The sequence below is a fragment of the Amphiura filiformis genome, chromosome 8 (assembly GCF_039555335.1).
Source record: "Amphiura filiformis chromosome 8, Afil_fr2py, whole genome shotgun sequence".
NCBI lineage: Eukaryota > Metazoa > Echinodermata > Ophiuroidea > Amphilepidida > Amphiuridae > Amphiura > Amphiura filiformis.
The window spans coordinates 64107175-64127175 of NC_092635.1; the positions used below are offsets into that span (position 1 = coordinate 64107175).

The 20001-nt window shown below is 37.5% G+C and overlaps 1 protein-coding gene across 1 annotated transcript; it reads left to right on the forward strand.

Moving 5' to 3' along the window:
- Nucleotides 1–936: 936 nt before the first annotated feature.
- LOC140159345 (uncharacterized) lies at nt 937–13200 on the forward strand. The gene is made up of 7 exons (XM_072182793.1): nt 937–1060; nt 4236–4454; nt 5402–5470; nt 5922–6006; nt 8121–8221; nt 8991–9117; nt 12668–13200. Exons 1-7 carry the CDS (start codon nt 1052–1054, stop codon nt 12811–12813), a joined length of 756 nt encoding a protein of 251 aa, XP_072038894.1. The 5' UTR covers nt 937–1051; the 3' UTR covers nt 12814–13200.
- Nucleotides 13201–20001: the final 6801 nt, after the last annotated feature.

Consider the following 20001-nt stretch of genomic DNA (forward strand, 5'->3'; position numbering starts at 1 on the left):
AACGAACACGACCACTTTTGTTAAAAATCATGACCTTTGTTTTGCTACTATTTACACATAACTTCCATTTCAAACAATCATTCAACCTGTTAAGAGCACTTTGAAGTCCTTCTGCCGACTTAGATAACTTCAGCATTATGGGAATTATTATTGAGAATAACTGGATCACAATCATTATCAAATATCATTGGAAGATCACTTAAAAAGATGTTAAAAAACATTGGACTTAAAACACAGCCTTGTTTGACACCAACTTTTGAACTAAGAATCGGTGAGTTTAGAATAACTATTAGATTGTCTATGTTTAGGGACCGTTCACAAACACTTGTTAGGGGGCCTGATGCAAAAGGGGGCCTGAAAAGTTTTGACCCTCTTGGGGGGGCTGAAAAATTAACCACAAATTTTCCTGGAAAAATTGAGTTTAGGCCCTAGGCCTATTAGGCCTATGCTTTTCTATGGGGTTGACCCATAATTTTCATGTCAAAAAGGGGGGCCCTGAATTCTTTGAGGTCTGTAAAGGGGGGGGGGGGCGAAAAATTTTCCGTTCACAAACACTTGTTAGGGGGCCTGATGCAAAAGGGGGCCTGAAAATTTTGACCCTCTCCTGGGGGGCTGAAAAAATTAACCACAAATTTTCCTGGAAAAATTGAGTTTAGGCCCTAGGCCTATTTAGGCCTATGCTTTTCTATGGGGTTGACCCATAATTTTCATGTCAAAAAGGGGGCCCTGAATTCTTTGAGGTCTGTAAAGGGGGGGGGGGCCGAAAAATTTTCGCGATGAAATTTTTTTTGCAGCAGGCCCCCTAACAAGTGTTTGTGAACGGTCCCTTAGACATAGACAAACCACTGGTGGGCGTGTCGGTGTCTGCTATCCCCTGGCCAGAAACGCGATGAGGGCGTATTCAATATGGCGGCGCCCATGATGTGAAAATTTGTGATTTAGACTGCCTGCTTTATATGATATTTCCTTCAATTTCAGAAGTACTGTCACGCATTTCTCATTATATATGACACAAGAAGGTTTTTAACAGTTGTTACCAGAAGATTTAATAATGGACAAAGTAAGTAGCAGTTAAATGCAAGAGGATTTAATATCGGATTCGGATCATGGACAAAAAAGCTTATCCATCCACTAGTTCCAGTAACTGTAACTCGTCATACCTAGGTCCGTAGATGTCATTATGATAAAGACTGAAGTCTTGCTGGCAGGACTAATCCATCCACTTGAACACATTGATTTCATTCATTTCATTTCATTGAGCATTGTTGAGTCTTGGTACTTGGTATAGAGGCCCTGCATGAAATTATCGATTGGCTCCAAACAAAGGATTTGAGCCGGTGTCCTTCACCGTAGTTATGGCGGAGTGCAGTCCATTCAATCAAATAATGTTGTCATCAACCTACAATGACCTATTTGATCGTAGTGCAGGGTTATGTCTGGTTCCATTTGTATTGCTGTCTGGTTAGCAGGTACGAATAATTCCGTGTGAATTGAGACATCGGAGCAGGTCAAACACAGAGGACTAGCCTACATCCCGTATCCTACTATCACTCAAACAAGCAAATCTCTTCACGAATTCACTTGCTCGAGAAACACTAGCTACGAATTTGCTCACAGATGCCCTCGGCCCTCGCAAGCTTTGACCGTTAGTAAATATTTCGAACAAGAATTCACTCACCTTGCGATCCTACATCATCAGTTGAAACAAACATCTAAGTTTCCAAAAACAACTCTGTCATTCCTCAAAACTACAAGTAACTTCATTAATAAAAAATTGAAATCCTACTATTACCCGTTATTGAACATTTTGTTCGATTTATGTCAACCAAAAGAACGCACGAGTTGAGTTCAGTTGACCAAAATGGTATCTCCTGCCTCCTGGTCACCTCAGATATGACGTCAGTATCACAATCGGTGGATCGGATTGGTTGAAATCAACGCCACGTTTTTGACCTTACAGGGGTCAGAGATATGCATATTCATGTATGAAAACAGCGATGCGGATATTGTAGAATCACCGGGACTGAGAAATGCGACATTTTCGATGTTTGTACCGGGAATTTCAGACACAGAGACTCCAGAGATTTCTACAAATTCGCCCAAAGGTAACCAAAGGGTTGGGGATCGCATTTTAACTATCACTAAATGTTTGAATTGAGGTCGGCTAAAAAGTAGACCGTTTCAGGGACTGTAATTGGTGTAGATCTCACATGTTGAACAGTCAGCGATAAGTGACCAATTTGACGTTCAGCACAAGTGTTTATCCTTACTCAGGGTAGTGCAGGGTTATGTGTGTGAGACGAACTGTCACGGTAGATTGCAATCATGCTTTTGTTGAATGCATTTGAGTAATCCGCCATATTTACGGGATGATACGTCACATGCAAGGCCTCTATTGGTAACCTCCAAAAATCTCCTTGAAAAAGTTTAAACTCAAGAGGCTCGTGAGGGTGGCCGATTAGTTTTTGTTTAGAGCTGGGTCTTGCAGGAGAGATGACTTGAACTTGAAGGGGTCTGGTTGCGCAACAGTTGACTGCTGAAGCTTGTTCCATGTCTTAATGGTGCACGGAAAAAATTCGCATACACGTCGGTAGTTCGAGTCGGGATTGCAAACTGGTTTGAGTGGCCTCTTCTGCAGCGGTCTGATTTTGGCTCGGTGAATTTTTGGTAGTCTACTGTCCAGAAGATCATTTTGCATTTTGTAAAATGATGTTAATCTGTGTGCTTCACGTCTGGTCTTCAGGGGCAGCCCTCGAATTAACCCACGGCACCGACGTTGATGAAGAAAAATGAGAATATTCATGCCGGGACAGGCCGAAAATCTTACCTCAATCGTAAAATCCACCCGATGCATGTCATAAACAAGCCATTAGATTCATTGTTGTAGTGTCAGTGATTGTCTCCGTGTATTGTCCTTGCAGCTGCAAGATGAGTTGTCAAGCTGAATTTATACTCGATCGCTGAAACACCACCAGGAAATCACCTGCACGTGGTTGTTAAGAACTGAGCACGCTGACTGGTCCAAGTAGTTTTTTTAAACCAATCAGGTTAGACGTACGTAGCTTTTCGTGGTCGGATCTACATTACTCATGAAGGCCGTCGCGTTCATTGATTGGCTTCATGATCGCGATAAATGGTTAATATACAACCAATGAACCAATCACAAAAGGGGTTATGGCCCCCGTTAGAAATTTTGCACACGGCACATCCTGGTGCACTGCGGCGTGCCATGCTGCTTCGCTTTTCTGTAAAAACGAGCGAGTGGTATAAAGTCGGCTTAACAGCTGTGATTTATGAAGCATGTCTGACGTTTCGCTGTGAAATTTTCGATTCTCAGTAACAGGATTCCATGAAATTGACAATAGATGTTATTCTGCAGGATCGGTAATAATTAATATATTTTTTATGTTATGGATAGCGCAAGTTGAAGTTAGTGAGTTTGTGGTTTCGTATGTTATTTACAGAATTGTTCTCAGGAAGCTAAAAGTGACGGGCCATCCTCGAAGTACTTCGACTGCATATCGGAGTTTGGCGAATAGCAGAAGTGTGATGTGTCCAGACAGGATATATCTTATCCGGACCTCTTTTATAAGGATCTCTCTGTTATCCGGATATGTGACTCCATATTTTTCAAATTTTGAAAATTATGGGGTCCACCTGGACCCAATCATTTGAGACTAACATGTGAGAATTTTTGTCTAAAGACCCTCAAAAACTTTTATGGGGTCCAACTGGACCCCATAATTATAATATTTGGACCTAGTGGGAACCCTGCCTTTAACCCAGTAAGTGTTCAAGCATCCTCACAGCAGGCTCTCTGACTTACCATGCTTACATGTACATAAAGTATTTCGTCAAATAAACGCCCCCGGGGCGTTACATTTTCCCAAGGGGGGGCGTTTATTCAAGGTCAATTTTAGAACGATAATTCCCGTTAAAATCATTAGGTAAACTAAAAACACACGCTAAAATGACGAACTATGAACTAGAAACACTGACTTCTGGCTCACTTCCGGGTTTCTGATCCAGATTTTCGCCAATTATTGACGCTATTATCGACCATGTGCGCAACTTGGTAAGCTTACTACACAAGATAGCATGGAAATATCGGCATTTTTGAAACATCTTGGTTGAAAAAAGTGGCGGGGGACGTTTATTTGAGGGGGGGCGACTATTTGACAAAATATGGTAGGTGAATAATGTTTTTCATTTTTTTTTTTCATTTTGTTTGTCAGGGTGGCAAGGCAACTCAAGCAAAGGAGCGTGGCAATGGCTGCATGAAATCGGGCAGACATATGGAAGCCATCTTGCATTACACTGAAGCTATCAAATGGACACCGGAAGATTATCGTCTCTATAGCAACCGCTCCCTTGGTTACCTTAAAATGGAGCAGCACTATCTTGCATTGGAGGATGCCAACAAAGTTGTGGAACTGAAGCCAGAATGGGCCAAGGTAAAATCCATATAACCCCATGAGAACTACCTGATGATTGGCCAAAATGAATATTTTGTCCAATTTTGAACCAATCAAGGAGAGTATTAATAAAATTATCTGCAAATGCAAGTTTGACCATAAATGAGTTAAAGCCTAGGCATAATTGGCAATTGAAATGAGCATTTCAAGTTATCAACCAATCAGAAATGTTGTTAGATGACCAGTAGTGTCGAGGGGGATAATATTCTGTAAAAATTTCAATTTTGTTAAATTCTTTCACAAAAATGGTAAAATATTAAATAGTAGTACCATACATGTAACATTGGGTAAATAGGGACAGGGAAGGAATATGGATAAAAGAGTAAGTGGGACATGTGTAAACATTACATAATAGCAACAAAAAAACAATAAAAAAAAAACAGGTTTAAAAAAAAAAAAATTAACAGTTATTTCAAAAATGTATTATTGTGACTTTATTATGAAAATGTGCATTTCATTGGTGGTTTTACCTGCTACCACACATTCCACTGCTGTTTAAGATGGTACTACATTACACCCCTTGATAAATTTGTGACTATTTTTGCATTTTTCTCAAAAACTAATAAAACACTGGTAACAAAAGTTATGTATATTATAGGGGCAAGGAATCCAGTTACTACACTGGAATTTCAGTGACTCAAGACAAATAGTTATTGATTTATTGATTAAATATTGGTTTCCCCTCATTATTGGTTTTCCCTCATTTTTGACTGTAACTCCACAACTGTTGTCTGCGCTGAAATAAAATTGTCAGTGCAGTAGTTGTAGTCCTTGCCCCTATAATCTTACTTGTCACCAATGCGCTATAATTTTTGAGAAAAATGCAAAAATAGGCAAAAAAGTGGCCAGGGGTGTAGTACCACCTTAAAGGCTAAAAGTGAAATATTTGTAAACAATGTTCTGTTTCCTTTCTTGCGTTTATACAGGGATACTTCCGCAAAGCAGAAGTGTTTGCAAGTGTCGATTTCCACGAAGCTGCAGTACAGTTTTACAAGGTAACATACTACCGTATTCCGATAGAGATATAAACAAATAAATTGAAATACCATAGCCACTTTTGGTGGGACAGGCAGGAATTTTTTTAGAGGGCGCAAGGCAACTTTCAAGTGGGAAAATGGGCTAAAAAGTAGCAATCTTAAACATCAAGGTGGCCAGCATCTCACACACCCCCAGTTGGAGCTGGTCACATATGTCACTGCAATATCACCTTTCAGCGTTATTAGTTACTATCCTATGTTGAGTAATCTTTTGTCGTTCCAATTTTGCCACTTTGATAATTCAATGGACAATTGCACATATACATGTAGCTCGCTTATCCAGATTTTTCACTTGTCTTGTCATTACTTGGTCCCATCATGGCCGGGTGATAGGGGTTGGACTTTGTACCATATTACTTTTGACATTATGTGCTAACATTCTTGAATTTCTAAAAATATTGTTTTAAAGGCAGCATTAGAAAGGGATGAAAATGATGAGAAACTGAAGAAAGCCGTTAAAAGTGCAGAAGCAACTCATAAAAGACTCAGCAGAGGTATATGTAGTGTTAATTTGTTTCTGTGTATAGTCCTCAGTGGCGGTGCCAGACATGAGGGGGCAAATGTCAGATCTCTTGCCCCCCCTCCCCGAAATTTACTTTGCCCCTCAATGTCCCCCCAAAAAAAAAAAATTCCTGGCGCCGCCACTGATAGTCCTGTAATGTATCGTCACTGGGTGGGAAAAACCTCATAAAAATTACCGTATTGTTTGTAATAAACGCCCTGGGGGCGTTGCATTTTTCCAAATGGGGGGCGTTTATTGGAAGTGAATTGTCAGTGAAAAAGCTTAAAAATCGGGTTCAATTTCCCGATGGTGCTCCTGTTAAAAGGAGGGATTTATGACCATACAAGATGGCAGCGCCCACTGAAAGTTACAATTTCGTGGGAAATAAAACAAAATTACACCTGTAAGTGCATGGAATTAGTGAAATTTTACCATAATTAGGCAATGAATGGATGGGAGTTGAGTCAAAATAGGTTTTTTTCCATGCAATTTAGCGATCGTGACTGCCATTACTGATGCAAGTTTTAAGCTTACCTACACGATATGGCATGGAAATGTTTGCATTTTTGTCAATTTTTCACACAAAAATTGGAGGGGGGCGTTTATTAGAGGGGGAGCGTTTATTACAAACAATACGGTATGTACTTTTGGCCCTTGAACAGGGATAAAGCCTTGCAGGTGTAGACTTTATATTGAAGAGGTTGCTTTATCCATGTTTAAGGGCCAAAAGTACATGCAGGAAACACCGCATGTTTACTTTTGGCCCTTGAAAATGGATAAAGCCTTGTAGGTGTAGACTTTATATTAAAGAGGTTGCTTTATCCATGTTCAAGGGCCAACATGCAGGAAACACCGAATATTTACTTTTGGCCCTTGAAAATGATTAAAGCCTTGTAGTTGTAGACTTTATATTGAATGGTTTGCTTCATCCATGTTCAAGGGCAAAAAGTACATTATGAGGTTTTTCCCGCCCAGTGACGATATGTGATGCAAATAATCAGTACTGGAATGAGCAGAAAGAAGCTGCGATTGGACCGTACATGTATGCAATGTTTATAATAATCTGCACCCAAGGGGGTGGGCCACTTTAATATGAAAGTGTAAGCCCGAGACTTCAGAAGTAAGTAACAGAAGAGAGATGGACTTATGAGTATGAACTAAATTTATGATATACCTGTATTGGGTGGGAACATAAGTCAAAAACAGCCCCTGAGATACCTGGAGTAAGTTGCTTCAAATGGATTTATTATTGAAAAACAAGTCATGTTTTAAAAACCGCCTATCAGTTGAAATCATTGCTTAAAAATCTATTTGCTTAGAAAAACAATCGACAATTTTCGATAAAATCAAAATGTTGATACTCCGACACGGTGTTTTAAAATAATCGAGTACCCAATTAAACATTTTTTCCGGGGGGACTGGGGAAAAGTGAATTTCAGGGGGGGCAAAATCAACAAATTTTGTGCAAAATTGCTGCAAAAAGTGGAAATGTATGTAATTTTGGATGTTTTGCCTCAAAACTGGGGGGGGGGCAACAAAAATATTGGGGGGGGGGGGAGGGGCAAATGCCTACTTGCCCCGAGCACCGTCACTGGTTTTATATAATCTAGCATCAAAGAAGAATTTTCCATGACCATTCATATACAAACCTTGTATTGATGTTCACATCTCAAATGAAATCAAGGGGTTAGGGCAAGAAAGACCTATCTGCAATAGCTGCCAGGTGTACAATATAGGATGCAGAAATTGTCAAATGTCTATAAGGCAGCTATTGCAGATAGGGCCTTCTTGCAATAAGCCAAATTGGCATTTTGCCCTCTGACCTATTGGGAAACTTCAGAAAAATTGGTTTTTGTGCGAACAAAATATTATCTAAAATGTTTTACAATAATGAAAACAAACCCAAAAAACATTATTATTGAATAAATAAATTATTTAAATATATGTAATGATAACATTATGACAGTAATAAATTAATTGATACTAATTACAGCAATTTTCCTGATATGTCAGAGGTCAAAGTGTCCCAGAACTGCTCTGAAAAACCGGAAGTTACAATGGCGATTGGGCTTATAACCATTTCCAAATGTATTTTTGTGATTTCAGATGAATTTCTGTTACCATGGAAAGGTATTGCTGTTGGAGCTGCTTTAGGAATTGTTTTTCTTCTTTTTGAGTTTCTTTTATTTAGTTCTGAAAAAATGGAGGTGAGTGTTTACATTATAATCTTTTGCAGTAAACCTTTGACGAGCGTGTACGACAAACAACGCGTACGGCGCAAAGTTCATTCATAAATTTCCACTCGGCAACAGCAGATCGCCTCAGCAGCCAATCAGAGACAAGTGTGTTACAACGCAGTAAATACGCGATGTACACATAAAATATGCTGTCGTCAAAGGTTTACTGCAAGATATTATAGTGATCCTGACATTTCTTACTATAGGAACTTATTATTTCAACTTTAAAATGTAGTCATATTTTTTATTTTCTGACTTAGCTTTAGACATGCCTTGTTTAGAGTCTGAAATAGTTAGATTTATGAAACTTTAAAACTAAGGGGTGTTATCCATGCATGTGATATTTCTGAAATTTCAACTGACCATCGACATGGATAAGTTAACAAAACCTTTAAACAAAAACAATATTAGATTTACACTGGTGAGGGTGGGTGAAGGAATTCCATTTTTGAACTGATATTAAATATCTGGTTCCCAAATTACATTTGCTCAAAGTAATCCCCTTTTCCTCAAATTTCAACATTAAAACAGTTAAGTGTGTGTTCTCTTTTATCCCACAAAAAATAAAACAAAACCACATACCTCACCTATTTCCAGAAAAAAAACAGGCTCCCCAGCTGCCATTCCACCCTAAGAAAAAAAAAGCAAAATTTTCTGTGTTACACAGAAAGTTATAATTCCCAAGCATTTCATGCAAATTTGGTGCTAACCATTGTAAGTGTATCTTTTTTGCTTGTAGGATCACCTGATAAAGGGTTTATTTCTAGCAATGTTCATTGGGGGTGGCTTCGGAGCAACTCAGTTATACCAGTACTTCATCACTACATACAGAAATGCTCTATTACAGCCTCCACCACCTCCTCCAGGTAAGAAAAATCAATCCTTAGTGTCACTAGTGTTGAGATATCGCACAGCTGTTTATTATCAGGTGGTATGCGCCATGCATTCTCTAAATTCAGTAAATTTCCGTTGTCAACCATGTAATTGAATGGGATTATTTTGAAATTTTAAAACGCTTGAAATATCACAAACAAATAGGCCTATGTTAATAAATAATATAAATGCAAGCTAAAATCGTTGGGGTTCGATAATGAACCCCACAAAACTAACCGAGTATATGGAAAATGCCACGGCCGAGCGGTTTTGCCGGCTCTCTCTGACCATCATGCCACTCGCCGCCTGTTTATTATGACAACTTTTATCTACTGGCGCCCTCAATTCAAGGCTCGCTAATACCGTAACCACCCGGGTATAAGCCCACCTTCAGGTATACGCCCACCCCCTATTTTTCAAAACATTCTGGGAACAAGGGTGCACTCGGCTATACGCCCAGTACTAAATTTTGGCCAAGTTCTTAAATCAAATCAATGCTTTTCTCTCATATTTAAGAACAAATATAAACAAATATCAGTTAAAAATTAACATTCCATACTTATAATTTTAAAAATTGACATAAATGATAGAAATTACTGGTACATTGGGCATTTTCAAATGAGGAAGATTGTTTTTATTTTTAAATTAAACTGCTAGCCCCTCCCCGGTTATAAGCCCACCCCCATTTTGAAGTGAAATTGCCCATCTAGAGGGGTGGGCTTATACCCGAGTTTTTGCAATCTACTAACATGTAAACCTATAAACCTTTACACTTACAATGCACTCATGGCACTACGAGTTCATTCATAAAAATAAGTTCCGATAAATCTCTGGGATAAATCGATAGGTGCAGCTTACGGAAAATCAGTAAGTCTTAAATTGAGGGCGTTCTAGATAACAGTTGTTTTAGGCATTGGCGGTAAACGACTGTGGTCGTTTCATCATCTTGTTTTTTGCTATTTTTAACATGGATTTTCATTTCTTTAGCAAATTGTTCATATTTTTCGGTTTTTTTTGTGGTAACTCTATTCTATAAAATATAGACCACTTGACATCACTGTTTATCAACAAAGGCGATGGACTAGTCTATCGATATGCTCGAACGAGCCGCTACACTGTTCAATGGCTTTCATAACATATGAAATGTGGCGGGCCATTCAAAATGCACGTGCCCTTAGCAGACTACGATGCGTACGCACACTGCAGGGCAAAGAACAATGGAAATGGCCATAATGCGCACGCATACTGCCGGGCAATGATGTCACATGCCAAGTGGTCTATATATTTGTGTGTAAATTTAGGGGGCTATTTACATGAATTTTTAATTAATTTAGCCAAATAATATGAATTATTCCTTACATTTCATGATAAAAAATATCCTTTTTAATATACCACTGACTGCTATCTTCAGTAGATAGCTGTGGGCATTGAGTTCATTTGATGATAGATAGCTGTGCATTGAGTTAGATAGCTGTGCATTGAGTTCATTTGATGCTATCTTCATGAGATAGCTGTGTGCAGTGAATTCATTTGATGCTATCTTCAGTAGATAGCTGTATGCATTGAGTTAATTTGATGCTATTTTCAGTAGATAGCTATGCATTGAGTTCATTTGATGCTATCTTCAGTAGATAACTGTGTGCATTGAGTTCAGTTGATGCTATCTTTAGTAGATAGCTATCTGCATTGAGTTCATTTGATGCTATCTTACATACATACATATATACATAGTAGATAACTGTGTCACTGAGTTCATTTGGTATTATCTTCACTGACTGCTACCTTCAGTAGATAGCTGTGGGCATTGAGTTCATTTGATGCTATCTTCAGTAGATAGCTGTATGCATTGAGTTCATTTGATGCTATCTTCAGTAGATAGCTGTGTGCAGTGAGTTCATTAGATGCTATCGTCAGTAGATAGCTGTGTGCATTGAGTTCATTTGATGCTATCTTCAGTACATAGCTGTGTGCATTGAGTCCATTTGATGCTATCTTCAGTAGATAGCTGTATGCATTGAGTTAATTTGATGCTATTTTCAGTAGATAGCTATGTATTGAGTTCATTCGATGCTATCTTCAATAGATAGCTGTGTGCAGTGAGTTCATTTGATGCTATCTTGAGTAGATAGCTGTGTGCATTGAGTTCATTTGATGCTATCTTCAGTAGATAGCTGTGTGTATTGAGTTCATTTGATGCTATACAGATAGCTGAGTATTGAGTTCAGTTGATGCTATCTTCAGTAGATAGCTGTGCATTGAGTTCATTTGATGCTATCTTCAGTAGATAACTGTGCATTGAGTTCAGTTGATGCTATCTTTAGTAGATAGCTATCTGCATTGAGTTCATTTGATGCTATCTTACATACATACATACATAGTACATTTTCAGTAGATAACTGTATGCACTGAGTTCATTTGGTATTATCTTCACTGAGTTCATTGAGTTCATTTGATGCTATCTTCAGTAGATAGCTGTATGCTTTGAGTTAATTTGTGCTATTTTCAGTAGATAGCTATGTACTGAGTTCATTTGATGCTATCTTCAGTAGATAGCTGTGTGTATTGAGTTCATTTGATGCTATCTTCAGTAGATAGCTGAGTATTGAGTTCATTTGATGATATCTTCAGTAGATAGCTGTGTGCACTGAGTTCATTTGATGCTATCTTCAGTAGATAACTGTGATTTGAATTCATTTGATGCTAACTTCAGTAGATAGCTGTGCATTGAGTTCATTTGATGCTATCTTCAGTAGATAACTGTGTGCACTGAGTTCATTTGGTATTATCTTCAGTAGATAGCTATGTACATTGAGTTAATTTGATGCTATTTTCAGTAGATAGCTATGCATTGAGTTCATTCGATGCTATCTTCAATAGATAGCTGTGTATTGAGTTCATTTGATGCTATCTTCAGTAGATAGCTGTGTGTATTGAGTTCATTTGATGCTATCTTCAGTAGATAGCTGTGTATTGAGTCCATTTGATGCTATCGTCAGTAGATAGCTGTGTGCAGTGAGTTCATTAGATGCTATCGTCAGTAGATAGCTGTGTGCATTGAGTTCATTTGATGCTATCTTCAGTAGATAGCTGTGTGTATTGAGTTCATTTGATGCTATCTTCAGTAGATAACTGTGTGCACTGAGTTCATTTGATGCTATCTTCAGTAGATAACTGTGATTTGAATTCATTTGATGCTTACTTCAGTAGATAGCTGTGCATTGAGTTCATTTGATGCTATCTTCAGTAGATAACTATGTGCACTGAGTTCACTTGGTATTATCTTCAGTAGGTAGCTATGTACATTGAGTTCATTTGATGCTATCTTCAGTAGATAGCTGTGTGGATTGACATGATGTTGATGTTTAAGTTGGTAGCCCGTGTTACCCGAGTTTTGATGCTATCACCAGGATATAGCTAAGTAAATTGAGTGGTTTGATGTTATAGGTGAAAATAGCTGTAAAGCGAAGTTTATTTAATGCAATTATATTTTGTAAATGGCTGTTTATTTTCTTGACATGACTTCTTCATTTTGTTTGTTTCTAGATCAACCATCACAAGGTACTCAAACAGCAAACAATGACTCACAAAATATTCCTAAGCATGATGTGAGAGGTCAGAGTTCATCCACATCTACAACAGATTCATCCAGTAATGGAGTTAGACAACGAGCAAAGAAAGAGACTAAATAGTATACATATGTCATAAAACTTTGCCCTATCATTCATGGCACAACTGACATTTTTGCTGAAATTTAATTTTCACCTCAGATGGCTTCGGGCAGTTAACATCTACTTTTTTTAACGTCTGAAACACACCAATTCTAACCCCTTTAACAATTAACATCTACCTTTGGCATTTTTAACATCTGAAGCACCCTCAGTTCTAATCCCTAACTCTAAATCAACACTCCTGTAAAATCAGTGCGAAAGTCTATGCAAACTAAGCACAATATTTGGACATTATTTTGAAATAATAAATAATGACAATTGTGCTCTTTCAATTTGTCATGCTGGTGCTTAACCCCCTGAGCACTACCTACCGATCTAACACTACCTCTGATTGGCTAATAACACGATATCTTCATTTTAATCACCAATCAGAATGGAGCTTTGCAAATAATTCACCCCAATTTTTGTGTGTGCTGAAATTATTCTAACAGTGTTGCTGATTGGTCCAATTGATAATGAAAACTTCTTTTTGACCAATCGGCAGGTAGTTCTCACGGGGTTAAAAAGGCATACCAGTACAGCAGGGTGGACAATTCAGTTAACCACCTGTGAACTGGTAGCAGCCTATCTTACTAACAATGATGCTAATTGGTTAATAACATAATAATTTATATAATCATTGGAGTAACCAGTAGAGCTTTTAGATCACTTTTAAGACTAATCTCCATCAGCCCAACATGGGCATTCTTAACATTACGTCCAATTGGCTCAATGTAGGCCTCCATGTAACCGATCACAATAGAGGTTATCCGTGTTCTATAAACTGCATATCCTATCAGCGACTACTAGGACTTTCAAAAGGAGTACCTGCATGTGCAACCATGACTGTTTCGAAATAGCCCACCAAAGACATGCAAGTAACTCTGAGGTCATGCATTGAATTGGTTTGAATGAGGAAAACTACAGAAATCACACATGAGTAATGTGGATAACCTCTATAGTTCTTATAAGGTGATAATTTGGGTGGTATATATAGTGCACGTGGGGTTAACCGGGTAGGCCAGAAATCAATGAAAATTTGCACATTCAGATTTTTATTATTACCCTGAGAGAAATCTGTTTGGTTTGGCAATTGGTGGAGGAAAGCTTTCACATGTGAGGACATCAAAACCAACATAATGTTAAAGTATACATTCAAAAGTATCCGAAGGCAGAAATTAATAAAATAATGACCATGCAAATATTGTGTGTGTCCAGTGGTATAGGGGGTGAGGGTGGGATAGTCTGTGTACAAATTATGCACAAGTATCAAACCTTGGTAGTAAGGCAATGGAGTCACATTTATTTGATCTTTCGGTATATCCTCGAATAGTCGCTCCCCTTCAAATAAATGCCCCAGCAGTTTTTGTGATGAAAATAACCGTCAAACTAATACCCCCTCTGAACAAAGGACCAAATTGTTCTTGATCATTTATTGGGAGTTATGGGCAGATCCAAGTGATCGAACCAGAGTGGTAGTGGTAATGGCATTGATGCAGAGAGAGGAGAGGTACATAAACACAGCACAAGAAATAAGTCCCCCTCTCAACATTTCGTCATAACATTGTAAGGTTCCGTTTTGTACCGATAAAACTAACTTTGAAATGATTATATGACTGTTTACTAAGTGGAGTGTGAAAATGAGAGATTTCCATGACTCAAGGGCTGAAATTAGGCCTGTGCTTGTCACAAAACTTGATTCATGGCTTGTTATTAATGGAAAAACCCATGTGGTTGAGTGCAGTTTAAAATCCTCACCAAGTGAACATTTACTGCAATTTGTATCGATTCTTGATCATTCAGCCATGCAAATCCCCTTGGTGCAGAGTTCAGCACAGTGAGTTGTAAGATGGTCAGTTCCATTCCTTGTCCCTATATGCCTTGAAGTTGACAAGCACAGGCCTACTTTGTGACTTTTGGAAATGGCAGTTTTTGTCTTCAATTTTGGTTCATTCAGCCATGGACATCTTTTATTTTCACACAACACTTAGTAAACAATCATACAATTATAAGTAAGTTTTATTGTACAAAGTTTTACTTTACGATGTTATGACAAAATTTTCAGAGGGGGACTTATTTCTTTTGATGTGTTTACTTCCTATGTATGTAGTGTCTGAATGTCAGAAGCCAAAAAAGTTTGTATACTTTATTGTGCCTAATAAACGCACAGGGGTGTGACACTTTTATTTAGGGATGAATTATTAATGAAACAAGGTTACAAATTGGGGCAAATCACTACTCACTTCTGATTTGTTTCCATGTTCAAATCCATTTAATACAAGATGGCGACGTGTCACGCAAATAGCGTATTATTGGTACGGTAAATATTATTAATTACTAAATAACGTGTAGCCTATAAGTGCATTTCTATGCAAGATTGTGCTTTATTTAGTGAAATGTTACTATAATTTGGCAATGAAATGGATGGAAGTTAGAATAGATTTTGTCCATGCAATTTAGTGATTGTCACTGTCAGCACTATATGTGACATGGCATGGAAATTTCTGCATTTTGGCTCACTTTTTCATTGAAAATAACATAGGGGCATTCATAAGAGCGAGAGGCATTTATTAGACACAAGGTATGTAATGAATGAGGGACTGCCTTTTGAGGAGAGCGAGAGCAATCACTCTCTACTGCTCTCTCCTTAAATCTGATATAGGAGAGTGATTTTTAGCTCTCCTTAGTTAACCGTTCTCTCCTTGCATTGTATTGTAAATGCTCTTTAACAGCTCTCCTTGAAGGATCCAGAAGAGCTATTTAATGCTCTCCTGCAAAGTCCAAAAGACAATCCCTGTCCTGTATGCAAGGCTGAAAATTAGAGAGGTTAAAACAGGGGCACTTTGCAAAAAAGGGGCCCCTGGTTCACCAAGATTTGGTGTGAACCAGGGGCCACTTACCAGGGGTGAAAATAAGGAGTGTTGGACCAGAGGCTACTTTTACAGAAAATGGCACCTGGTTCAACAAATTTAACTAGGAACCAGGGGCCATTTCCAATCACCAATGGGCCAATTAAAAAAAAAGAGATGACATGGATGATTTAAATAGCACTAGTTGCTTTGAATTTGATATTTTTGTTCATTATTCAGGGGCCAGTTTCATGAGAAAAGTGTGTCCCCTAGTCAACTAAAATTGAGATGGAACCAGGGGCCATTTCAGAGTTTCTGGGGGCCAAACGGCTCCCATCTCCCTCTGATTTTCATCCTTTGTATAGGGTATGTCACTTGTAAGAAATCAATACATTCCAGTACAATTAAAATGATATTATGTGATTATGCAATATGATTCTCTTGTCAGGCAGCCATTTTCCCTTTTTGAATGTAAAAAAATGAAAATTAAGATTTTTAGTTCCTGATGTGAGATTATTTTAATTTTGTTGAAAACAATAACAATTATTCCAAGATTTTGAATACTTTTATGTTTATGCATACCGTATTGTTCCTAATAAGCGCCGTGACATTTCATGAAGGCTGGGCGTTTATTAGACATCAATTTTGTGTGTACTTTTTAAAAATGACCAAAATCACACCACCCATTCCAGTTGTAGGCATGTCTGTTTGCAGGAGGAATGGCTTATCATCATGAGAAATTCATTTCCTATAATTCAGTGAGACCTACCATATTGTTCCTAATAAGCACCCAGTCTCTATTAAACGCCCACCCAAACAATTTACAACATAAAAAACATGCAATTTTAGATAGTATCTAGCTATTGCTGGTATTGTCGTTGGTGCCATTGTCGCTTGAAACAGCTTTTATAAAGTTAAAAACGTACACTATAATTAGTCACTAATAAATTCCCACCCTTCATGAAATGTCACGGCCCATGGGCACTTATTAGGAACAATACGGTAGGAATGATCTAACATTGTTTTCATGTACATTTGCTTATTATGTTATTGCTTTTTCAATTTTCATTTTGGAAAACTTTTGGGGTTGTGTTTGGTTTGATAGAGACTGGACGCTTATTAGGAACAATATAGTACATCCGATGCATTTGGTTTGGAAGTTGATGGCATTGCATACATTGTATGTGATGTCATACCAAATTATCATAAGTTACTGCTTGGTCCGTTTTGGAAAAAATAGCATAATTTCATTGTAATTTGCAAGACTGAAAATCAAGCTTTAAGTTAAAAACCCAAGTTTATTTCCTGTAGGTAGCCTCAAAAACTAAATGTGAAATATATGGCAACATATGCCTCAAATTTCTTCAATTGTCAAATCAGTATTGAGTAGGTTAGATGGGAAAATTGATAGATTTAAGGAAAATTACAGATTGATTTCATCGACTTTTGTAATTTCATATTGCTTGGTGCTGGAAACAAAATGTATGAGAAAGTTATTTAAAATACTGCTGAAAATATTGTCATTTTGTGAGCAATTCTGACTGACAAGTTCATGTTAAAGGAGTATTTTGTGATCCTCTTTTTATGACATTTTTTTTTTTATATCAACGAAAAAAGCTTATTCCCAAATTTTCAGTTGATTCTGATTTTATGTTTGCGAGTTATGCATGATTATGTGTATTACACTACTCCATAGACAATTTCGTTCTGGTATACCAGAACGAAATTCAAATTTCACAATATCGTTGCTAAACAAATTAATCTACTAGAAATTTTTTGTACATATAAACATTATGTAGCCAGAGGTTTCCAGTGATATAAAAAAATTTTGAGAAAAGTGGGGGGGGGATGATGCTGTGGATCACAAAATGCCCTTTTAAAAGGTAAAAAAGAAATCCAACCAACTGGGTCTTCCACAGGGTGGTAGAGGACTACCAAGCAATTACATGTATATTTTGGCCTGAAGCTTGATTTGGAAAAAAAGACATATTTTCAAGAGATTTTGTAGATTTTGTTGTCTTCTCTATATTTGTATAATTAATATTAATATTTATACAATACAAATAAAGGTTTTAATTGAAAATAAATGATAATTGTATTAAAAACTGATGTGTGCTGATTGAAATATTGTGGTGTGAGGCATTCCCTTTAGGCTGTACAGAGTCAAGCTGTGGATTTTTAATATATGTGACCATCCACGTCGAACCTAGTGTAAAATCACAATTTGGAGTATCTCAGATTATGGAAAAGTTGAAATCTCCAATAAAACAAGCTTTAAAATGATATATCACTTCTCATAACTGCTTGGGTGATGTGCTCCAAAATCAATTTTGCATGCTCTTGAAATTCCTTTATTTTTCATTGATTGATATAATCTGTAAGGCATATTGGTCCATATTTCTGAACAAGCACCGACGACACTGGTTTCGTGGTGGATGGTCACATATTTCCTCAAACACCAAAATACTTGTAGCCCAGTGTTAGAAGGCAGGCCCTCAGGGCCCATAGATTTTGAAACCTAAATAAGGGCCTGATTTGGTTTATTTCCAACACTGCTGATAGGTATTAAAACATGGATAAATTTCGAGTTTGAGCTGGTAAAAATTGATGAGTGTCCATGTACAAGGTGTATCACTAGATTAAAAAGTACATGTATGAGGCATTTTTGGTCAAAATGGCTGAATCAACATTCTCATCCTCCCACAACTGGAAAATCACTGGCGAGTGACCATTAAGGCTACATGCTCTTTTTGGTTGAAATTTTTGGCGGGAAATAATCCCGCCAAAACATTAAAGTAATCTTTTCCCACAACTAAATATCATAGTCAGGAAATTAATGATGCATCTGGTAGCTTAGATCATAACTTTCATTATACTTAGTTGCAATTATCCCAGAAAATTCTTGATTTGTTTTTACAGAGTCTTGAATTGTCGATGTTTTTGATCAAAAAACATCACTCGATGTATTTTGAAACTCGAGGCATTAACTCTTCTCAAATTAGCCCCAAATCATAATTTATTATATGCACGTGTAGCAAACACCAATGGGAATAATTGGACGTTGTTTGTGGAGCCTAAATTTGGTTTGATTTTATTTCACAATAATTCTAAGGTGAGAATTTTGACCTGACATTTCCTTTTTGGATTTCCAATTTAAATTCATTGATATGTGATATTTTGAATAAATAAAAGAGTACGCTTACCTTTCTGCAACACTTCCCGGTATCATTAAGCATCTGCTGATAACCAATATTTTAGCTGAAAACAGTCCCTTCCTATCATTTTTGAACAAAATATGGTTCAAAAGTGCATACACTGCGCGTATAAACTGGCACAGCGAGGTAATGAAGAGAGCTATTTACGGTGGGGTGTCTATTGTAAGCTATTAGGGTAGGCCTATAGTATATCTTCCCGCAAGTGACAGGATGTGTCAAGCAGGGCGGTATATTCAAACGCAATTGTCTGGATCATTGAGTATCGATTGCGCACATATACATGCAACACGGATGTGTGTGGTCCTCCCCAGGTTTTGACATGAATTACAAATGATGTCGTGAATGACCCAGCGTTTTCATTTTATTATTACTAAATTAATTGTCGTTTATCACGAGTGCTAAGAGTCGTACCAGTTCAATTCATCAAAATTAATTTGTATTAAATGAAAAACAAACAGACAAGTAGAGTCATATGTCTTTCTATGACCGTATTCCTACCAAAATCTGATTTTTAATACACTAGAAACGTGTTGATATGTATATCTTTGAAAATCGCCAAATGTTAACCACAGTCACCGTGGCACAGTATAGGCATCTTTAGCATTCATAGTGCAATTGGCAGTGGTTCGAACCCCGTGAAAATTTTAGTATTTTTATTCTTTTTACTAATGCGCTGTGCCGTTTTTCAAACACGCCCCTGAATGAAACTGATGGGCAAGTACCCTTAATAAGGACTCAGTGGCTATTTTTGTAAGCCAAGTAAAAATGGAGTTAAAATTAAAATCAAAGCAACATAAAAGGCACATGTTTGACCACATTCTTTATAGAAATTAAGTCTCAGTCATGTTTTTATTTAAAATGCCCCCAGTCAGCCCCCCCCCCCTTTTCCCCCAGTAAAAACCCAAAATTATGAAAATTATGAGTCCTTATTAATGGTCACATGCCAGTGATTTTACTGTTGTGGGACAAGATGTTGATTCAGCTAAATTATTTTACTAGCCTCATTTTTCAAACTGTATACTTTATTTTGATACACCCTGTATTGTCAGACCTAAGGGCCCTGACCAGGGTCTTACATGTAGCTATGATTTACAAAGTGCCTGTCA

Excerpts from the sequence above, each read along its gene's own strand:
- LOC140159345 (XM_072182793.1), top strand. Across the intron at positions 4,455-5,401 it reads TGAAGCCAGAATGGGCCAAG|GGATACTTCCGCAAAGCAGA; the intron begins GTAAAATCCATA and ends GCGTTTATACAG. Across the intron at positions 8,222-8,990 it reads TTAGTTCTGAAAAAATGGAG|GATCACCTGATAAAGGGTTT; the intron begins GTGAGTGTTTAC and ends TTTTGCTTGTAG.